General features: G+C 48.7%; 1 protein-coding gene across 2 annotated transcripts in view; it reads left to right on the forward strand.

Annotated features, from left to right (window-relative positions):
- LOC120933211 (CD209 antigen-like protein C) overlaps positions 1-19,129 on the forward strand; it is a 66,316-nt gene that overhangs the window by 30,701 nt on the left and 16,486 nt on the right. For both annotated transcript variants that reach the window (XM_040346292.1, XM_040346293.1), the window contains exons 5-6: positions 4,226-4,288; positions 6,412-6,474. In XM_040346292.1, the coding sequence (XP_040202226.1) occupies positions 4,226-4,288; positions 6,412-6,474 (126 nt within the window). The remainder of the gene's footprint in view (positions 1-4,225; positions 4,289-6,411; positions 6,475-19,129) is intronic.

Raw genomic sequence — 19,129 nt, forward strand, 5'->3', positions numbered from 1 at the left:
TAATACTACAGCCCCACCTGCTGGTATAAACAGGTACAATGCATATATATACCGTGTTTCCCCGAAAATAAGCCCCGTCTTATATAAATTTTGGCAACAAAAGACACAGTAGGGCTTATTTTCGGGGTAGGTCTTAACATGTAATGTGCCGTCTTCTCTCCCCCTCTTTCCCCTGCCTGACAGGAATCCCCAGTGTGAAATGCTTGTAAAATCCTATTATACACTCTATTACAGTAGTATATAATGTATAATGTGTGTGTTTCTGTAATATAATTGTGCCAAATACCTTCGTTATATCACCGTTTTGCGCTTCTGTGACCCTCCGGAGTTCTCTTCCCCGCAATTATATTACAGAACCACACACATTGTACTTACTATACTACTGTAATAGAATAGATTATACAAATATTTTAAACTAGGGCTTATTTTGGGGGTAGGGCTTATATTGCAGCTCTCCTGGAAAATAACGCTAGGTCTTATTTTCAAGGTAGATCTTATTTTTGGGGAAACACGGTAGTTCACAGTATATAAACAAAATCTGGAACGTTTCAAGGGGTATGAATACTTTTTCAAGTCACTGTACAATCTGTCAGGATGCGTCTCGGCCACATTTTTTAAAAATTGTGACAGCTAGTGGAGGGGAACTGTCAGATCGGGAATCTAGGAGGTGTGGGGTCCAGTCTGTTTATTACATGTTATATGTTACACCCTGAATATGAATGTAACAAGTAACATATTACGAAAGGCAAGCATAAAGAAACTGTGCCTGCGCAATGAAGCATTTAATATAATCCTCAAGATGTGAAATCAATAAAGTGCAATTAGTGTAGAATGCCAACAATTTTCAAATGTTCAATAAAGTGCTTTCTGTGCCATAAATGGAGTATGTGCAATTCATTCCATTTATGGAAAGAATTTACAGAAGGCACTTTATTAACCGGTTAAGACCCGGAACCAATATGCAGGTTAAGGACCTGGCACCGTTTTGCGATTCGACACTGCATCGCTTTAACTGATAATTGCGTGGTTGTGCGACGTGGCTCCCAAACAAAATTGGTGTCCTTTTTTTTCCCTCAGTTTAGGCCGATACGTATTCTTCTACATATTTTTGGTAAAAAAAAAATCACAATAAGCGTTTATTGATTGGTTTGCGCAAAATGTATAGCGTTTACAAAATAGGGGATAGTTTTATGCCATTTTCAATAAAAAATGTTTTACTAGTAATGGCGGCGATCAGCGTTTTTTTTCGTGACTGCGACATTATGGCAGACACATCGGACACTTTTGACACATTTTTGGGACTATTGTCATTTTCACAGCGAAAAGTGCTATAAAAATGCACTGATTACTGTGAAAATGACATTGGCAGTGAAGGGGTTAACCACTAGGGGGCGCTAAAGGGTTAAGTGTGTACTAATGTGTTTTTTCTAACTGTAGGGGGGGGTGCCTGGACGTGTGACGTCCCTGATCGTCACTGATCGTCGTTCCCTATGACAGGGAACAGACGATCAGTGACAAGCCACAGAGAAGAACGGGGAAGGTTTGTTTACACTCACCTCTCCCGTGGCGATCGGATCCCGCAGGCACGATCACGGAGCTTCGGACCGGGTCCCGAGTTCGCCGCCAGTGGCGCACTCGCGACCCACGGGTGGGCTCTTAAAAGGGACGTACCTTTACGTCCATGTGCCGTGCCATTCTGTCGATCCTTAAGTGGTTAAGCATTTGAAAATTGTTGGGATTCTACACTTTCTTGATTTCACATCTTGAGACTTATAGTAAATAGTAAATAGTTGAGACTAAGAGCTGGTTCCCACTGGGGTGGCACGACATCGGGGGCGACTCGGCAAGGCGTCCTGAAGAAGACTTCAGAGGCGACTTGCAAAATGACTTCTGTATAGAAGTGAATGCAAGTCGCCCCCGAAGTCGTACAAGAACCTTTTTCTAAGTCGGAGCGACTTGCGTCGCTCCTATTAGAACGGTTCTATTGAATAGAATGGGAGGCGACTTGTCAGGCGGCTGAGTCGCCTGACGAGTCGCCCCAGTGTGAACCAGCTATTATATTAAATACTTTATTGCACAGGCAAAGTTTTTTATTCTTATGTTGGAATATATAGGTGAGGTGTGAATACTATTTTTTGTGCCAGCAAATCTGAACCGATGAACGAAAATTCTCATACAATAAAGGCTTTTTTTTTGTTGTTTATTGTTTCTGATCATGCAAAGTCTTTCTTTTCAGATTTTTCTTGTACGAAAATTGTACTAAAACTACACATTAAACAAAAATCTTTGGGCCAGATTCACGAATAGTTACGGCGGCAAAACGTATCCCCTTTACGTTACGCCGCCGCAAGTTTTCGGCGTAAGTGCTTGATTCACAAAGCACTTGCCTGTAAACTTGCGGCAGCGTAACGTAAAGCCGTCCGGCGCAAGCCCGCCTAATTCAAATGGGGCGTGTACCATTTAAATTAGGCGCGTTCCCGCGCCGAACGTTATGCGCATGCTCCGTTAGAAAATTTCCCGCCGTGCTTTGCGCGAAATTACGGTGCCCCGACGTGTTTTTTGAACGGCGACGTGCGTAACGTACTTTCGTATTCCCGGACATCTTACGCAAAAGAAATTGAAATTCGACGCGGAAACGACGGCCATACTTTAACATGGCTGTTCTAAATGTAAGCCGTGAAAAAGCAGGCTTATGTTTGCGACGGGAAAAACGGACTAGCGACGACGTAAGAGAATGCGAAGAACGCGCGTACCTTTGTGGATCGCCATAATCAGCTAATTTGCATACCCGACGCGGAAAACGACGCAAACTCCACCCAGCGGTCGCCGAAGTATTGCATCCTAAGATCCGAAGGCGTACGAAGCCGTACGCCTGTCGGATATTAGCCAAAAGCCGTCGTATCTTTGTTTGTGAATTACAAATAAAGATACGACGCGGCAAATTTGAAAGTACGCCGGAGTATCAGCAGATACTCCGGCGTACTTTTTCTGTGAATCTGGCCCTTTGTTATGTTCCCGTACGAGATAAATTTGGGAGTTTGTCCCTTTGGGAATTTTTGTACGAAAAGTCAGAATCGGCTGTCAGAAGTTGTGCACACACTAAACAAAAATCATACAGTCCCTCGGACGAAAATGATTTTCTTATATACGAGCCTTAATAAAGCATTCTTATCAAACTACTGAAGTTTTATTGACATTTTGTCACAGGATTTTAGCGCAACTGTTTATCAAATCCATATTTTCAGTACAGAGTACACAAACACAACATAATACCAGATTGTTTGGTAAAATAGGTGATTGTGTTGAGATAATAAATATGTGAGTTTCAAAATTGTGTGTTCCTGTAAAAACGCTGAAAAATTACAGTACCCAAAATATTCCATAGGCGACTCTTTAATCACTTGACCTCCGAAAGATTTACCTGCTTCATGACCAGGCCATTTTTTGCAATAGGGCACTGCGTTACTTTAACTGTCAACAATTGCGCAATGTACCCGATTACAATTTTTGTCCTTTTTTCCTACAAATAGAGCTTTTGGTGTTATTTGATCGCCTCTGCTGTTTTAATGTTTTTCGCTGTAAAATATAAAAAGATAAAAATTTTGAATTTAATTGAATTTTATACTTTCTGCTATAAAGCAGATGTTCTGCCCAAAACTCCAACTCGCAAAAATCTCCAACCATGTCACTTCCGGTGACCCTAAAGCATCAGTACTTGGAGATTTGGATGAATTGACTGTTTTTTACAGAATACTGGCAGCGTATACACTACGGTACACAATATAATGAGTGGACATTGTTAGTCTGCCCGCTAGTTATCAACAACCTGTCTGCCTCCAATGTGGCGACAACAGCTTTTTTCCCTCCTTACCCGGCGTTCTGTGAAAACAGCCAACTTGTCATGTGCCGTAGTAACTAGTCAATGTCTAACTACTGCTGGTGGAGAGTCACCGGAAGTGACGTGGTTGGAGATTTTGTCGAGTTGGAGTTTTCAACAGAACACCCGCAGACATCCGCCGGACCCACTAACTGGCTCTCGGTGTGTCCAATCACAGCAAAAGCGGGTCACCAGCGGTGTTCTCGTGCACCCCAGACCCAGAGGTGTCAGAGCACGTACCAGTACGTTATATATAATTTTTTATTATTATTATTATTGATTACAAATGCAGCTAAAGAATATTTTTTGGATAAGGTCTTAAAAATATAATTTTGTCTTTGTTTTTAGCCACTTCAGTTGACAGATGTACTTTAGAACTTCAGAGAGATGTAGAGAGCTTAAAAACACAAAGTAAGTAAATGGCTCTGTATGTGTACATTACTAGATGTTTCACCTCCCCTTCCAGAAATTACTTTTGCCAGTTTTATATAAATGTTTGTTTTTTCCCCCAAAGGAAGCCTATTTTGGGTGAAAGAAGACCCAGAACCCATGACGTCTGCCCCATAAATACCCCTCCCCAGCATGCACAGCAAGGACAAACCCTTGTGATTGGCTGCTGGGAAAGAGCACCCAAACCTTGACTCCACTGCTGCCATCTACAGCACTGGGGCTGGAAGAACACCCTAGTACAGCAGAATGGGCTCACAGCACAGTCAAGCTGAGACAGAGACCGCAATTTGCTACTAACAATCTGGATCAGAGTTTAACTACACTCTGATCTACCCTTAAATTTGGCTAGCACCAGTACTGTAAAGTACATAGGGCCAGATTCACAAAAGGGATACGTAGGCGTTTCTCCTGATATGCCGTTGTATCCCTGTTTCTATCTATGCGACTGATTCATAGAATCAGTTACGCATAGATATCCCTAAGATCCGACAGGTGTAATAGTTTTACACTGTCGGATCTTAGGATGCAGTTCCGCGGCCGCCGCTGGGGGGAGTTTGCGTCGTAAACCAGCGTCGGGTATGCAAATTAGGAGTTACGGCGATCCACAAAGCTTTTTCCCGTCGTTACGTCGCCGCGAGTGTTAGTTTGCCGTCGCAAAGATAGGGCACCTTTTACAAAGTGGAAAATTACTCCACCATGTAAAAGTATACCCGTCTTTCCCGCGTCGTTTTTGAATTTTTTTGAAATGTTTCCTTTTTCCCGGCGCAAGTCTTTTTTTCACGTCGCGATTCACAAAACGTCGGCGCGTCGTGATTTTGCGCAAAGCACGTCGGGAAATTTGCGTCGGGAGCATGCGCAGTACGTCCGGCGCGAGAGCGCGCCTAATTTAAATGGTACCCGCCCCATTTGAATTGGCCCGCCTTGCGCCGGACGGATTTCCGATACACTGCCGCAAATTTCCAGGTAAGTGCTTTGTGGATCGGGCACTTAGACAGAAAATTTGCGGCGGTGTAACCTAAATCGGTTACGCTGCGCCCGGGCTACGTGAATCTGGCCCATAGGCACTAGACTTGGTAGCAGGATTCTGGTCTCACTTAACAGTGGTCACCATCAGTGGGGGCTTTACTTTCTCTCTCATTCAGACCCAGCCAAGATGGCTGTCCCATGCACTGGAGATACTCCATAGATGAGCATTGCAACCAGAAGCAAAATCTTTCATCATGGGGGGGCACAATGGCTATGGGTTTAAAAACTGTCAGTCACTGCAGCCTGTTCTGTTTCTCCAGTACTCACTGGAGTGCCAGGCTGGGGAGTGGGCAGGCCTTGGAAACAGCTGTCAATCAGACAGATAGGTGGATCCTGACAAAATTATTGGAATCCTTCTCAAACTTGGTGCTTCTCTGCACCGTTGGCTGATAGCAAGAAAGGAGACCATTGGTAAATGTATTCATGTGACCTAAATAAGAAAGAAAGACAAAAAAGGTTTAGACATACTTCTCAATTGAAAGCCTTTAAAGGTCATTCATTTTCGAGTTAAACATAAATCATGGCCTTAGAATTATTGTCCTCTTTGGCGTGCATGGCCATACCTTGCATGTCTTAAGCAAACATATTTTTTTTAATGCATGTAGGCACACCCATTGTATGTGTTTACCTGTATATGTGCAAGTAAGTAGAGGAGGCTAAATTTTACTTGGGTGTTTTATTTCCCCCAAAAATTTTGTGTGTTAATTTTAAAAAGTTTAAATAATAAAAGTATCTCTATTGCTGATAGCACCCTATGTAATAGCATATGGCTGCTAACAGCTCCTCTTTAGGGAGAAAGCAAGGGTCTATTATACCCCCTGATGTCACCTCTGGACCCCACTAAAGCTGATAAAGCACAGGTTTAGAAGCTAGATCAGCTTCTGCTAGGAAATGACAGCTCTGAACTAGTAAGTGACAAACTGCTCAGCGCTTCAGGCCTTATTTACCAGGCAGGGTCAGCAATTTATTATTTCTTGTTATTGATTACAAATGCAGTAACAGCTAAAGAATATTTTTTGGATAAGGTCTTAAAAATATAATTGTGTCTTTGTTTTTAGCCACTTCAGTTGACAGACGTACTTTAGAACTTCAGAGAGATGTAGAGAGCGTAAAAACACAAAGTAAGTAAATGGTTCTGTATGTGTACATTACTAGATGTTTCACCTCACCTTCCAGAAATTACTTTTGCCAGTTTTATATAAATGTTTGTTTTTTCCCCCAAAGGAAGCCTATTGTGGGTGAAACATGAAAGCTGCCTTTGTTGGGACTGCCTTCTGAAAGCGCTAACTGCCTAGTTGTTGTGTTTATCTCACACCCTAATACTTTGGGGTCGATTTACTAAAGGCAAAGAAACTGTGCACTTTGCAATTGCAGTTGCACTTTGCAAGTGTGGTGGTACTCATTTTCCCCATAGCTTAGTAAATATGGTAAAGCTTTTCAAAGTTCATCATCCAATCATTTGCAAGCAAAAAATCAGTTTTCATTTTCCTTGCACCTAATTGGGTAATCTCAATAAAGTCTAGCTTTACCACATTTAAATTTACTGAGGAAACTAAATTTGCAAAGTGCACAGTCTGCACAGTCTATTTACCTTCAATGGGCCGTACACACGACCGAACATGTCTGCTGAAACTGGTCCGCGGACCAGTTTCAGCAGACATGTTCGGTCGTGTGTAGGCCCGAGCGGACAGGATTCCAGCATACATTTGCCCGCCGGGCCTATTTCCAGCGGGCAAATATTTCTGGACTTGTTTTAAAACAGCCCGCTGAAATCCTGCCCGCTCGGACATTTTGGTCGTCTGTACAGACCTACCGTACATGTCCGAGCGCCCGCCATCCCTCGCATGCGTCGAATGACTTTGAAACATGCGTGGAAGCATTGAACTGGCAGGGCCGCCCACGTCGCCGCGTCATCGTCGCGGCGACGGGGCGGACACGCCCCGCGTATTGTTTACGCGCGGATTTCTGTATGATTGTGAGTACAGCCACAATACAGAAATCCCCGGGCAGACATGTACGGTGAAAACGGTCCGGCGGACCGGTTTCATCGTACATGTATGCTCACTGTAAGCGGCCCTAGGAGAAGTCCAGCCTGAGCTTTTTAGGATGGGCTTCTCCTAAGGATCACAAGAGTGAAATTAGTTTTGCACTCCTGTGACCCGTTTTCAGCGGAGGACTGTCTGAAGTCCGCTCTCCGCTGATGTCACTTCCATCAGTCAAGGGCAGCGCGTCATCAGGACTTCCAAGTCGGGATCCGCCAGCTGCCCTGATTGATGGCAGTCTCAGCGTATAAGCGAGCCTCTCAGACGCTGAGACAGCCTCTCTCCGCCCCTCCACTGCTCAGCGCTCCAATGAGCGTGGAGAAGCAGAGAGGAAAGGGGCTGACTGACAGTGAGCCTCTTTCCTCTCGGGGATCTGTGAGAACCGAGCCAATGGCGATGTTCGGTGCCTCGATTCTCGGTGCACAGACGGCAGGGGACAGCTGGAGCATTGGTCTGATGCTCCATCCACAGAGGTAAGTATGAATAAAAAAAAAAAAAAGAAAAGCCATACTTCTCCTTTATGTAGATCCACCCCTTTGTGTCACTGACCTGCAACATGCATATTGATAAGGACCTCTGTCCATCCCACTCTGGATGCTCATTCTAGATGTAGCGGTCTCCTCGACTTCCAGAGGCCTAATTTGACAGAGTCAGGGAGAGCTGACATGCCTCCTCAGGGTGCAGGTTACTAGACATGGTGGGTGTTGTGCAAGGTGGAAAGATGGGTGCCAGTCACTTTTAAAAATGAACAAAGAGAGTTTTAGTTCTCTTACAGGAACAGGGGGAAAGAGAAGTAGGGCACAGGACACCCTTAGACAAATGCAATAGCAAATTGGCAGGCTCCTCGGACAAAAATAGAACTAGGCAGACAGCAATACAGAAAAAGGGCCTTTAAGCTGAATGCAGCATTCTGTATCTTGTAGCAACTGCTGTCTCCTATAACAATAGCTTCACTCACAGTATCTCACTGTAGATCCTCAAGCTTAACTCCCAGCTACTAGACTTCTCAAACTTCACTCACAGCTACCCGCTGTATTCTTCAAGCTTAACCCACAGCTACCCGCTGGGTTCCTCGGACTCACAGCTACCCACTGGATCCCTTAGGTTTTACTCACAGCTATTCACTGTACTTTTCTTCAAGCTTTACTTACAGCCAGTGGTGTAGCTAGTAGGTCTGGCACCCAGGGCTGGTCTTTTTTTTGCACCCCCCAAGAAAAATTATATGTGACAATATAGCGGCACCACGCCAAAACTGTGGGTGTGTTCAGATTGCATTAAGAGTGGCTTTAAGGGCAATATACTTTAATGACTGTGCCACAAGGGAGTATGTAGCCGACAGTACAAACCTCAGTATACAAATTTTAATAAAATAAAACTGTTCTATTGCATATGCTTAACTACACACAGCTATTCTTAAAGTGATATTAAAGTTGTATTTTTGTTTTTCGAAATAATAAACATGTTATACTTACCTGCTCTGTGCAGTGGTTTTGCACAGAGCATCTTGGATCCTCCTCTTCTTGGGTCCCTCGCTGGCACCCCTGACCCCTCCCCTTTTCTGGGTGCCCCCACAGCAAGCTTAGTTCGGCTTGCAATATCCTCCTCATCTCTGAGGCCCCGTACACACGACAGAGGAACTCGACGTGCTTGGCACGTCGAGTTCCTCGTCGAGTTTTGGGATGAAGCCGCCGAGGAGCTCGGCGGGCCGGCTTCTCCCATAGAAGAGCGAGGACAACCAGAAAATAGAGAACATGTTCTCTATTTTCTCGTCGAGTTCCTCGGCGGCTCCATCGAGCCAAAACTGTACAGACGACAGAGATTCTCGGCAGAATCCGGGTTTTGACCGAGTTTCTCGGCGAATTCTGCCGAGAATCTCTGTCGTGTGTACGAGGCCTTAGCCTCACAATGCCTAAAAATCATCGCCACCATGGTAGCAACAACACCCATGGTAAAGTGGGCTCAGTGGAAAATGCTTTTCCAACATTTACCAGAGATTCCAGTGTTCATCCCCTAGATGTTAGGAAAGTTCTGATTGTTCCTTTACATGGAAAGAATGAGGCCCCGTACACACGACCGAACATGTCTGCTGAAACTGGTCCGCGGACCAGTTTCAGCGGACATGTTCGGTTGTGTGTACGGCCGACCGGACAATTTTCCGGCGGATCGGACAGGTTTCCAGCGGACAAATGTTTCTTAGGCCCCATGCACACGAGACGCTGCTAAACTCGAGTTCAGAGGCATTTGGGAATTTTTTTCAACTGCCCCTGAACACATTTAATGTTATCCTATGTGTCCATGCACACAATCACGTTTTTTGGCGTTTCAAAGCAGTTGGGTTTAGGGCCGTTTTTCCAAACCCAAAATTTTGGGTTCAGAAGCATTCAGCTTTTGCGTTTTAGACGCAAATCGCGGCAAATCGCGGCAAATCGCGGCAAAACGCGGTACCGGCGTTTTGCCGCGATTTCGTCTATAGGCGTTTTTAAAGGTGACCTATTTTTTTACATTAGAAATCTCAAAAATGATGGCAAATGATGAAAAAACATAAAAAAACAAAAAATTTAATTGCTTGTATTGCATTGTGGACAATCCACAACTTGTGGCAGGTGACATGGCCAGTGGACAATCCACAACTTGTGGCAGGTGACATGGCCAGGTGACGTGGCAAGTGGACAACCCACAACTTGTGGTAGGTGACGTGGCCAGGTGATGTGGCAGGTGACGTGGCCAGGTCACGTGGCCAGTGGACAATCCACAACTTGTGGCAGGTAACATGGCCAGGTGACGTGGCAAGTGTACAATCCACAACTTGTGGTAGGTGACGTGGCCAGGTGACGTGGCAGGTGATGTGGCCAGGTGACGTGGTAGGTGACGTAGCCAAGTGACATGGCAAGTGGACAATCCACAACTTGTGGCAGGTAACGTGGCCAGGTGACATGGCAGGTGACGTGGCTTGGTGACGTGGCCACTGGACAATCCACAACTTGTGGCAGGTGACGTGGCCAGTTGACGTGGCAGGTGACGTGGCCAGTGGACAATCCACAACTTGTGGCAGGTGACGTGGCCAGGTGATGTGGCAGGTGACGTGGCCAGGTGACATGGCAAGTGGACAATCCACAACTTGCGGCAGGTGACGTGGCCAGGTGACGTGGCCAGTGGACAATCCACAACTTGTGGCAGGTGGGGTGGCCAGGTGACATGGCAGATGACGTGGCAAGTGGACAATACACAACTTGAGGCAGGTGACGTGGCCAGGTGACGTGGCAGATGACGTGGCAAGTGGACAATTCACAACTTGGCAGGTGACGTGGCCAGTTGATGTGGCAGGTGACGTGGCCAGTGGACAATCCACAACTTGTGGCAGGTGACGTGGCCAGGTGATGTGGCAGGTGATGTGGCCAGGTGACATGGCCAGGTGACGTGGCCAGTGGACAATCCGCAACTTGTGGCAGGTGACGTGGCCAGGTGACGTGGCAGGCTACGTGGCCAGGTGACATGGCAGGTGACGTGGCCAGTGGACAATCCACAACTTGTGGCAGGTGACGTGGCCAGTTGAAGTGGCAGGTGACGTGGCCAGTGGACAATCCACAACTTGTGGCAGGTGACGTGGCCAGGTGATGTGGCAGGTGACGTGGCCAGGTGACATGGCAAGTGGACAATCCACAACTTGCGGCAGGTGACGTGGCCAGGTGAAGTGGCCAGTGGACAATCCACAACTTGTGGCAGGTGGGGTGGCCAGGTGACATGGCAGATGACGTGGCAATTGGACAATACACAACTTGAGGCAGGTGACGTGGCAAGTGGACAATCCACAACTTGTGGTAGGTGACGTGGCCAGGTGATGTGGCAGGTGACGTGGCCAGGCGACATGGCCAGTGGACAATCCACAACTTGTGGCAGGTGACGTGGCCAGGTGACGTGGCAGGTGACGTGGCCAGTGGACAATCCACAACTTGTGGCAGGTGACGTGGCCAGGTGATGTGGCAGGTGACATGGCAAGTGGACAATCCACAACTTGCGGCAGGTGACGTGGCCAGGTGACGTGGCCAGTGGACAATCCACAACTTGTGGCAGGTGGGGTGGCCAGGTGACATGGCAGATGACGTGGCAAGTGGACAATACACAACTTGAGGCAGGTGACGTGGCCAGGTGATGTGGCAGGTGACGTGGCCAGGTGACGTGGCCAGTGGACAATCCACAACTTGTGGCAGGTGACGTGGCCAGTTGACGTGGCCAGTGGACAATCCACAACTTGTGGCAGGTGACGTGGCCAGGTGACGTGGCAGGTGACATAGCCAGGTGACGTGGCCAGTGGACAATCCACAGCTTGTGGCAGGTGGCGTGGCCAGGTGACGTGGCAAGTGGACAATTCACAACTTGGCAGGTGACGTGGCCAGTTGATGTGGCAGGTGACGTGGCCAGTGGACAATCCACAACTTGTGGCAGGTGACGTGGCCAGGTGATGTGGCCAGGTGACGTGGCCAGGTGACATGGCAAGTGGACAATCCACAACTTGTGGCAGGTGACGTGGCCAGGTGACATGGCAGGTGACGTGGCCAGTGGACAATCCACAACTTGTGGCAGGTGACGTGGCCAGGTGACGTGGCAGGTGACATAGCCAGGTGACGTGGCCAGTGGACAATCCACAACTTGTGGCAGGCGGCGTGGCCAGGTGACGTGGCAAGTGGACAATTCACAACTTGGCAGGTGACGTGGCCAGTTGATGTGGTAGGTGACGTGGCCAGTGGACAATCCACAAACTTGTGGCAGGTGACGTGGCCAGTTGACGTGGCAGGTGGCGTGGCCAGTGGACAATCCACAACTTGTGGCAGGTGACGTGGCCAGGTGACGTGGCCAGGTGACATAGCCAGGTGACGTGGCCAGTGGACAATCCACAACTTGTGGCAGGTGGCGTGGCCAGGTGATGTGGCAAGTGGACAATTCACAACTTGGCAGGTGACGTGGCCAGTTGATGTGGCAGGTGACGTGGCCTGTGGACAATCCACAACTTGTGGCAGGTGACGTGGCCAGGTGACGTGGCAGGTGATGTGGCCAGGTGACGTGGCAGGTGACGTGGCCAGGTGACGTGGCAAGTGACACGCTAAATACACGTACACTGCTGCTCTCTCAGCTGCTCTGGTCTCACAAAATAGCTGAAATGGTTAAATAATATTGTTTTTTGAGCTTAGGGAGGGTCTTATGATGTTTCTTAACCAAATGCTTATAAACGCAAACGCGGTAAAACGCGGTAAAACGCCGCGAAATTCGCGGCAAAAACGGGCGTTTTAAACGCCGGTTTTTGCGTTTGAAAACTTGTGTTTAGATGAGTTTGCATTTGCTTCTCGTGTGCATGGGGCCTTAGCATGCGTGGCCACGTCACCACGTATCGTGTCCACGCGGATTTCTGTTTGATGGTGTGTACAACCATCAGACAGAAATCTCCGAGCGGACATGTCCGATGAAAACGGTCCGTGGACCGTTTTCATCGGACATGTCCCCTCATGTGTACGGGGCCTAAGAGAATGCGTGATCTTCCAGATCTATCTCTGCATGTATTGTTTAGGCCATTCAGTGGGCCTACAAAGCTTAGGGTTTGGCGCCTCCAGAAGCAGTGACCGCTCACTCAACCAGAAGCGTTTCTACATTATGGGTGGCTTCACGTCATGTGGCTCCAGAAGTTGTTTGAAAAGCGGCCTTGTGGTCTTCAATTAACATGTTTATGGTGCACTACTGCGTAGAGCCAGCCTCGTTATCTTCTGTTAAAGGGGTTGTAAAGGTTCGTCTTTTATTCTCTAAATTGGTTCCTTTAAGCTGGTGCATTGTTGGTTCACTTACCTTTTCCTTCAATTTCCCTTCCTCAGTAAGCTTTCCACCATAATCCGAGCGGTGGAAAGTCATTTAGAACAGCTTACTGAACACCTTACTGAGGAGGAACAGGAAGTGAGAAATTCAGACAAAGAAAACAAAGAAAAAAAACATTTAGAAGGGAAATGGAAGGAAAAGGTAAGTGAACCAACAATGCACTAGCTTCAAGTAACCTATTTAGAAAATAAAAATTAACCTTTACAACCCTTTTAAATTTGGTTTAGTTATCTTGTCTGTTGATGGTGCCAATTAAACCTTTTTCTTTATCGTACATCACGGGACACAGAGCAGCATAGCCATTACATATGGGTTATATAGTGTACCTTCAGGTGATGGACACCGGCACTCTCCGACAGGAAGTTCCCTCCCTATATAACCCCCACCCATAGTGGGAGTACCTCAGTTTTTTCGCCAGTGTCTTAGGTGTTGGTGCACGTTGAAGGTTGTGCCTGCAGTTTGTCCTTGGGACCAGGGCCAGCCGACCGGATTCGTCCAAGGTGCTTCATAGCCAAAGTGGACGGTACCCGGGCCCCAATTCGTGGATGGGGTTTTGCCTATAATGCCTCTCCTTGGAGGGCTGGACTCTGGGTTCCAGGACTGGGTTTTTAACCTATGGATACCTGCTGCCAGTAGTGCTGTATAGGTCCAGGTGTGTGGTGTTCCTGACTTGGACCCCGGTCCCTGAAGGTCTATGACCATACCCACGGTGAAGGGGGAAGATTGGGCCTCTTGCATGAGCAATACCCTGCGGCGTGGAAAGGTAAGCGGGGGGGCCTACGGAACTTGGTTTGTCAGTAGGCCCCCCACAGGGGACTCTGGGGTAAAGCCTTTTTTATGCCTCTGTGCATGGGCTAAAAGAGAAACCACAAAGTCTGCATGACTGGATGGCTCAGACACCCAGGTATATTGTTCCTCTGGCTGGGCTAGTAGACTGCTGCTGCTGCTACAAGGTGTTTTTGCTCCATGAGATGTAAAGGGGCATGTCAGGTTTAAAAGACTTACTTCCTGGTTGTCTGTGTGTGTCTTCCAGCAGCTCCTGGGCTCCTCTCCCCACATGGCTTCCTGCTTCCTTCAGAGCGGCGTCGGGAGCGCGCGCGCGTGCGCGCGCACTGTTATAGACGGCGGGGCGCGCCGACGCTGCGTGGAGGGGGCGGGGGACGCCCGGGGAGTCCCCTCCCCTCTGTACATCAGAGGGGAAAACTCTATTTAGCCTGTCAGTCTGCTGAAGGCTGTGAAGGGACACGGAGCAGCGATGCTGAGCTGAGCAGGATAGGTTTGCCTATGTTATGCTGACACAGTGACACCTAGTGGCCGTTTTTTTGTACACACCTTACTAAAGAGCTGTTTAAAGAGGAGTTCCACCCAAATTTGGAACTTCCTCTTAACCCACTCCTCTCCCCCTTACATGCCACATTTGGCATGTAATTTTTTTGGGGGGGGAGTGGGGGCTTCAGCACGAGTGGGACTTCCTGTCCCACTTCCTCCTTCCTGTAGGCGACTAAGCTTAGTCGCCTTCAGGAAGTGGCTGCTGTTGGCGATCGCCTAGGACACGTCACAGGTCCTAGGCGATCTCCTGGCCAATTACACGGCGCGGCGCCGGGCCGCGCCGCTCGCGCATGCGCAGTGCCGCGCCGCTCCCGCTCGCGCATGCGCAGTGGGTGCCCGGCCGTGAAGCCGAAAGCTGTCACGGCCGGGTGCCCACACTGAAGATGAAGACGCCGGCCGGGGAGGGGGGGAGAGGAGCGGAGCCCCGGCCGGCGCGTCGCTGGAGCGCTGGAGCAGGTAAGTGCCTGTTTATTAAAAGCCAGCAGCTACACTTTTTGTTGCTGCTGACTTTTAATAAACACACAAATGGCTGGAACTCCCCTTTAAGCTCATATTTTCTCTTGAAAGCCGGTGTACTAAGTAGCAGTCAGAGTACTTTTATTATTAGGTGCTCTCCTAGCCCAGCATTAAGGGAAGCAATATTAGGATGTGATTAAGCCCTTGGGGCACAATATTGTTATCTCTTGTTAGGTTTTGGGAAGTTTAGTTTCTGTCTAACATTACCCTAGCCTAATTTTTTCCTCATTTATTTAAATGTGTGTTTTTTCTCCAGCTATTACAGTTGGTTGTATATTAGCGGAGTATCTCAGATTTGTTTATTATGGCTCCTAAGGGTGCAGGGAACGCTAAAAATGCTAAAGGTGTTAAAAAGCCAAAGGGTTCCCCATCGGGCTCGGAGGATATTCCCCAAAATCCAGCTGCCCCTACCTCCCCGGAGGATCCGGAGGTTGCTGCCCTGGGTGAGCCATCGGGGTTGCTAGGTGCTACGGCTGGCCCTATTCAACCAACTCCTTCCTATGTCACGGAAGAGATGTTAGCCTCCACCTTGGGTGGATTTGAAAAAAGGATGGCCGCTTTTATTACGGCCTCTTTATCCGGGAAGAAGCGGGCTAGGTCCCCGTCTCCCAGGTTTGAATCTCCTGAGGAAGATGTCCTTTCCACTGAGGAATTGGAAGATACAGGAGACCAGGCCGAGGATCACCTGGACCATTTAGGTTCTGAGGATTCTACTATAGAAGAACCTTTTTCAGCTTCTCACGCAGAAAAACTGTGGGTTCAGTCCTTAACGGATATGGTACGGTCAGCTTTTAAGATGCCTTTGCCTCAGCCTCTGGCTTCCGCTGTGTCCTCATTGGGCTCCCTAAAGGCGCCCCAAGCCAACCTGGTGTTCCCGGTTCATCCTTTGTTAAAGGACCTGATATTTCAGGACTGGGTTAAGCCAGACAGGATTTTTTTGCCTCCTAAAAGGTTCGCAGTTATGTACCCCTTAGAGGAGGAGTTTTCGAAAAAATGGGCTGTCCCCACTGTTGACGCAGCCATATCATGTGTCAATAAAGCTTTAACGTGTCCAGTGGACAATATTCACATGTTCAAAGATCCTGTGGATAAAAGACTTGAGACCTTACTGAAGGCATCCTTTGCCACAGCGGGGGCAGTGGTCCAGCCAGCCGTAGCTGCCATTGGCGTCTGCCAGGCTTTAAAGGACCAGGCAAAGCAGGCCCTAAAGGACCTCCCGGCTCAACAGGCTCAGGACTTGGCTGACCTACCCAGAGCTTTATGTTTCGCGGTAGACGCTATCAAGGATTCAATCCAACAGGCATCCCGCCTATCCCTGTTTCTGGTTCACATGAGAAGATTACTTTGGTTAAAAAACTGGTCTGCAGAAACCCCCTGCAAGAAGCTCCTTACAGGATTCTCCTTTCAGGGAGAGAGATTGTTTGGAGAAGATCTTGACAAATATATTCAAAAGATCTCTAGTGGTAAGAGCACCCTCTTGCCGGTTAAGAAAAGGTTCCGGGGTCCCTCTTTTAAGCGTCCAACCTCTCCAGTCCCAGGGCCCTCATTCTCTAGGCAGTATCGACGGCCTCCTGGACGCGCAGCTGCAAACAGGCCACAGAGGCAAGCTGCAGGGAACAAGAGACCGTGGAACCGTAAGCCGGTTAAGGCTGCCCCTAAGGCAGCCTTGTGAAGGGGCGCCCCCACTCTCTCGGGTGGGGGGAAGACTCCGGTTCTTCTCGGAGTTGTGGGGGGCCAAAGTTACCGACCAATGGGTTCTGTCCTCAGTGACTCAGGGGTACAAGCTGGAGTTTCGGGAGTTCCCCCCTCCTCACTTTCAAGCGTCAAGACTTCCAGGCGACCCTCAAAAGCAGGCATCACTTATGTCCGCCCTAGAGCGACTCCTATCTCAAGGAGTGATTATGGAAGTACCAGCAGGGGAGCAAGGACAAGGGTTTTACTCAAACCTCTTCATTGTCCCGAAGCCAAACGGCGACGTCAGGCCTATACTGGACCTAAAGTCATTAAACCGCTTTTTAAGAGTCCGGTCCTTTCGAATGGAGTCCATTCGCTCGGTGGTGGCCGCCCTTCAAGGAAGGGAGTTCTTGGCCTCCATCGATATAAAGGACGCGTACCTGCACGTTCCGATTTTCCCAGGCCATTACAGGTTTCTGCGTTTTGCCCTAAACTATCGGCATTATCAGTTCGTGGCTCTTCCGTTCGGACTAGCCACGGCCCCTCGGGTTTTTACGAAAATCCTGGCCCCCGTGTTAGCCATCCTAAGGGAACAGGGCATTCTGGTCATGGCCTACTTAGACGATCTTCTGGTAGTCGACCACTCAGCGGCTGGCTTAAATCGGGCAGTGTTGCTAGTAGTAAACTGCCTAGAGTCCCTGGGTTGGGTTCTAAACCGGGACAAATCGGCCTTACAGCCCACAAGAAGGTTGGAGTATCTAGGTCTGATTTTAGATACAAGACGACAACGGATCTTCCTGCCCCAGTCCAGAGTGAACTCGATAAGGGAGTTAATCCAGATAGTCCTAAGCAGCACAAGGCCATCTATACGCCTCTGCATGCGCCTGTTGGGAAAGCTAGTGGCCACCTTCGAGGCAGTGCCCTATGCCCAGATCCATTCTCGGAGGCTACAGAGAGCAATTCTCACGGCCTGGGACAAAAGACTCCAGGCCTTGGATCTTCCCTTCTCTCTTCCCTATGCGGTAAGGCAGAGTCTGTGTTGGTGGCTAGTCACAAAAAATCTTCTGAAAGGAAGATCGTTCAGTCCCCCCTCATGGAGGATAGTAACCACGGATGCCAGCCTATCGGGCTGGGGTGCAGTCCTAGACGATTTAACCCTACAGGGGAAATGGTCAAGGGCAGAATCAGCCCTACCCATAAATGTCTTAGAGATCCGAGCAGCTCGGTTGGCTCTTTTGGGCTGGACGGAGATTCTGCAGGGCTCCCCAGTAAGGGTACAATCCGACAATGACACTGCCGTGGCTTATATAAACCACCAGGGCGGCACCAGGAGTCAGGCAGCCCAGAGGGAGGTAGATCGGATCTTTTCATGGGCAGAAGCCCATGTCCCCTGCATCTCAGCTATCTTTATCCCCGGGGTGGACAATTGGCAAGCAGACTTCCTCAGCCGCCAACAGATGTCCCCAGGGGAGTGGTCCCTCCACCCCGAAGTGTTCCAGGACATCTGCCGGAAGTGGGGTACTCCGGAGGTGGACGTTATGGCGTCCAGATTCAATGCCAAAGTAGCAAAGTTTGTCTCTCGAACGAGGGATCCGTTGGCCTGCGGGACGGATGCCTTGGTGTGCCCTTGGCATCAGTTTGCGCTAATCTATGCCTTCCCTCCAATACGGATGCTACCCTGTCTTCTTCACAGAATTCAAAGGGAACGCAAGCCAGCGATTCTAGTGGCCCCAGCGTGGCCCCGAAGACCTTGGTACTCCTTGATAAAAAGGATGACGGTAGAGGAGCCTTGGGTCCTCCCTCTACGTCCGGACCTCCTCTCACAAGGGCCATTCTACCTTACAGGCCCTAAATTTAACGGCCTGGCGGCTGAGTCCCTGATTCTCAGAAACAGAGGCCTTTCAGGGCAGGTCGTTTCCACCCTTATAAGCGCAAGAAAACCAGTTTCCAGGTTAATATACTATAGGGTGTGGAAGGCCTATATTACCTGGTGTGAAACCAGGAAATGGGATCCCCGCAAGTATACCATTGGGAGAATCCTGGAGTTTTTACAGTTGGGAGTGGAAAAAGGTTTTGGCGGTCAGCACAATCAAGGGGCAGGTGTCTGCCTTGTCGGTCTTCTTCCAGAGACCTTTGGCTGCCCATTCTTTAATGAAATCCTTTTTACAAGGTGTTATTCGGGTGAATCCCCCGATTAAAGCTCCCCTGTATCCTTGGGATCTAAATTTGGTTCTATCGGCCTTGCAAAGGCAGCCCTTTGAGCCCTTGTCCGCGATCCCTTTGGTCCTTTTGACTAGGAAACTAGTGTTTCTGGTGGCCATGGCATCCGCCAGAAGAGTGTCGGAGTTGGCAGCCT

This window comes from Rana temporaria, chromosome 3 (assembly GCF_905171775.1).
Source record: "Rana temporaria chromosome 3, aRanTem1.1, whole genome shotgun sequence".
In the NCBI taxonomy this organism is placed as follows: domain Eukaryota; kingdom Metazoa; phylum Chordata; class Amphibia; order Anura; family Ranidae; genus Rana; species Rana temporaria.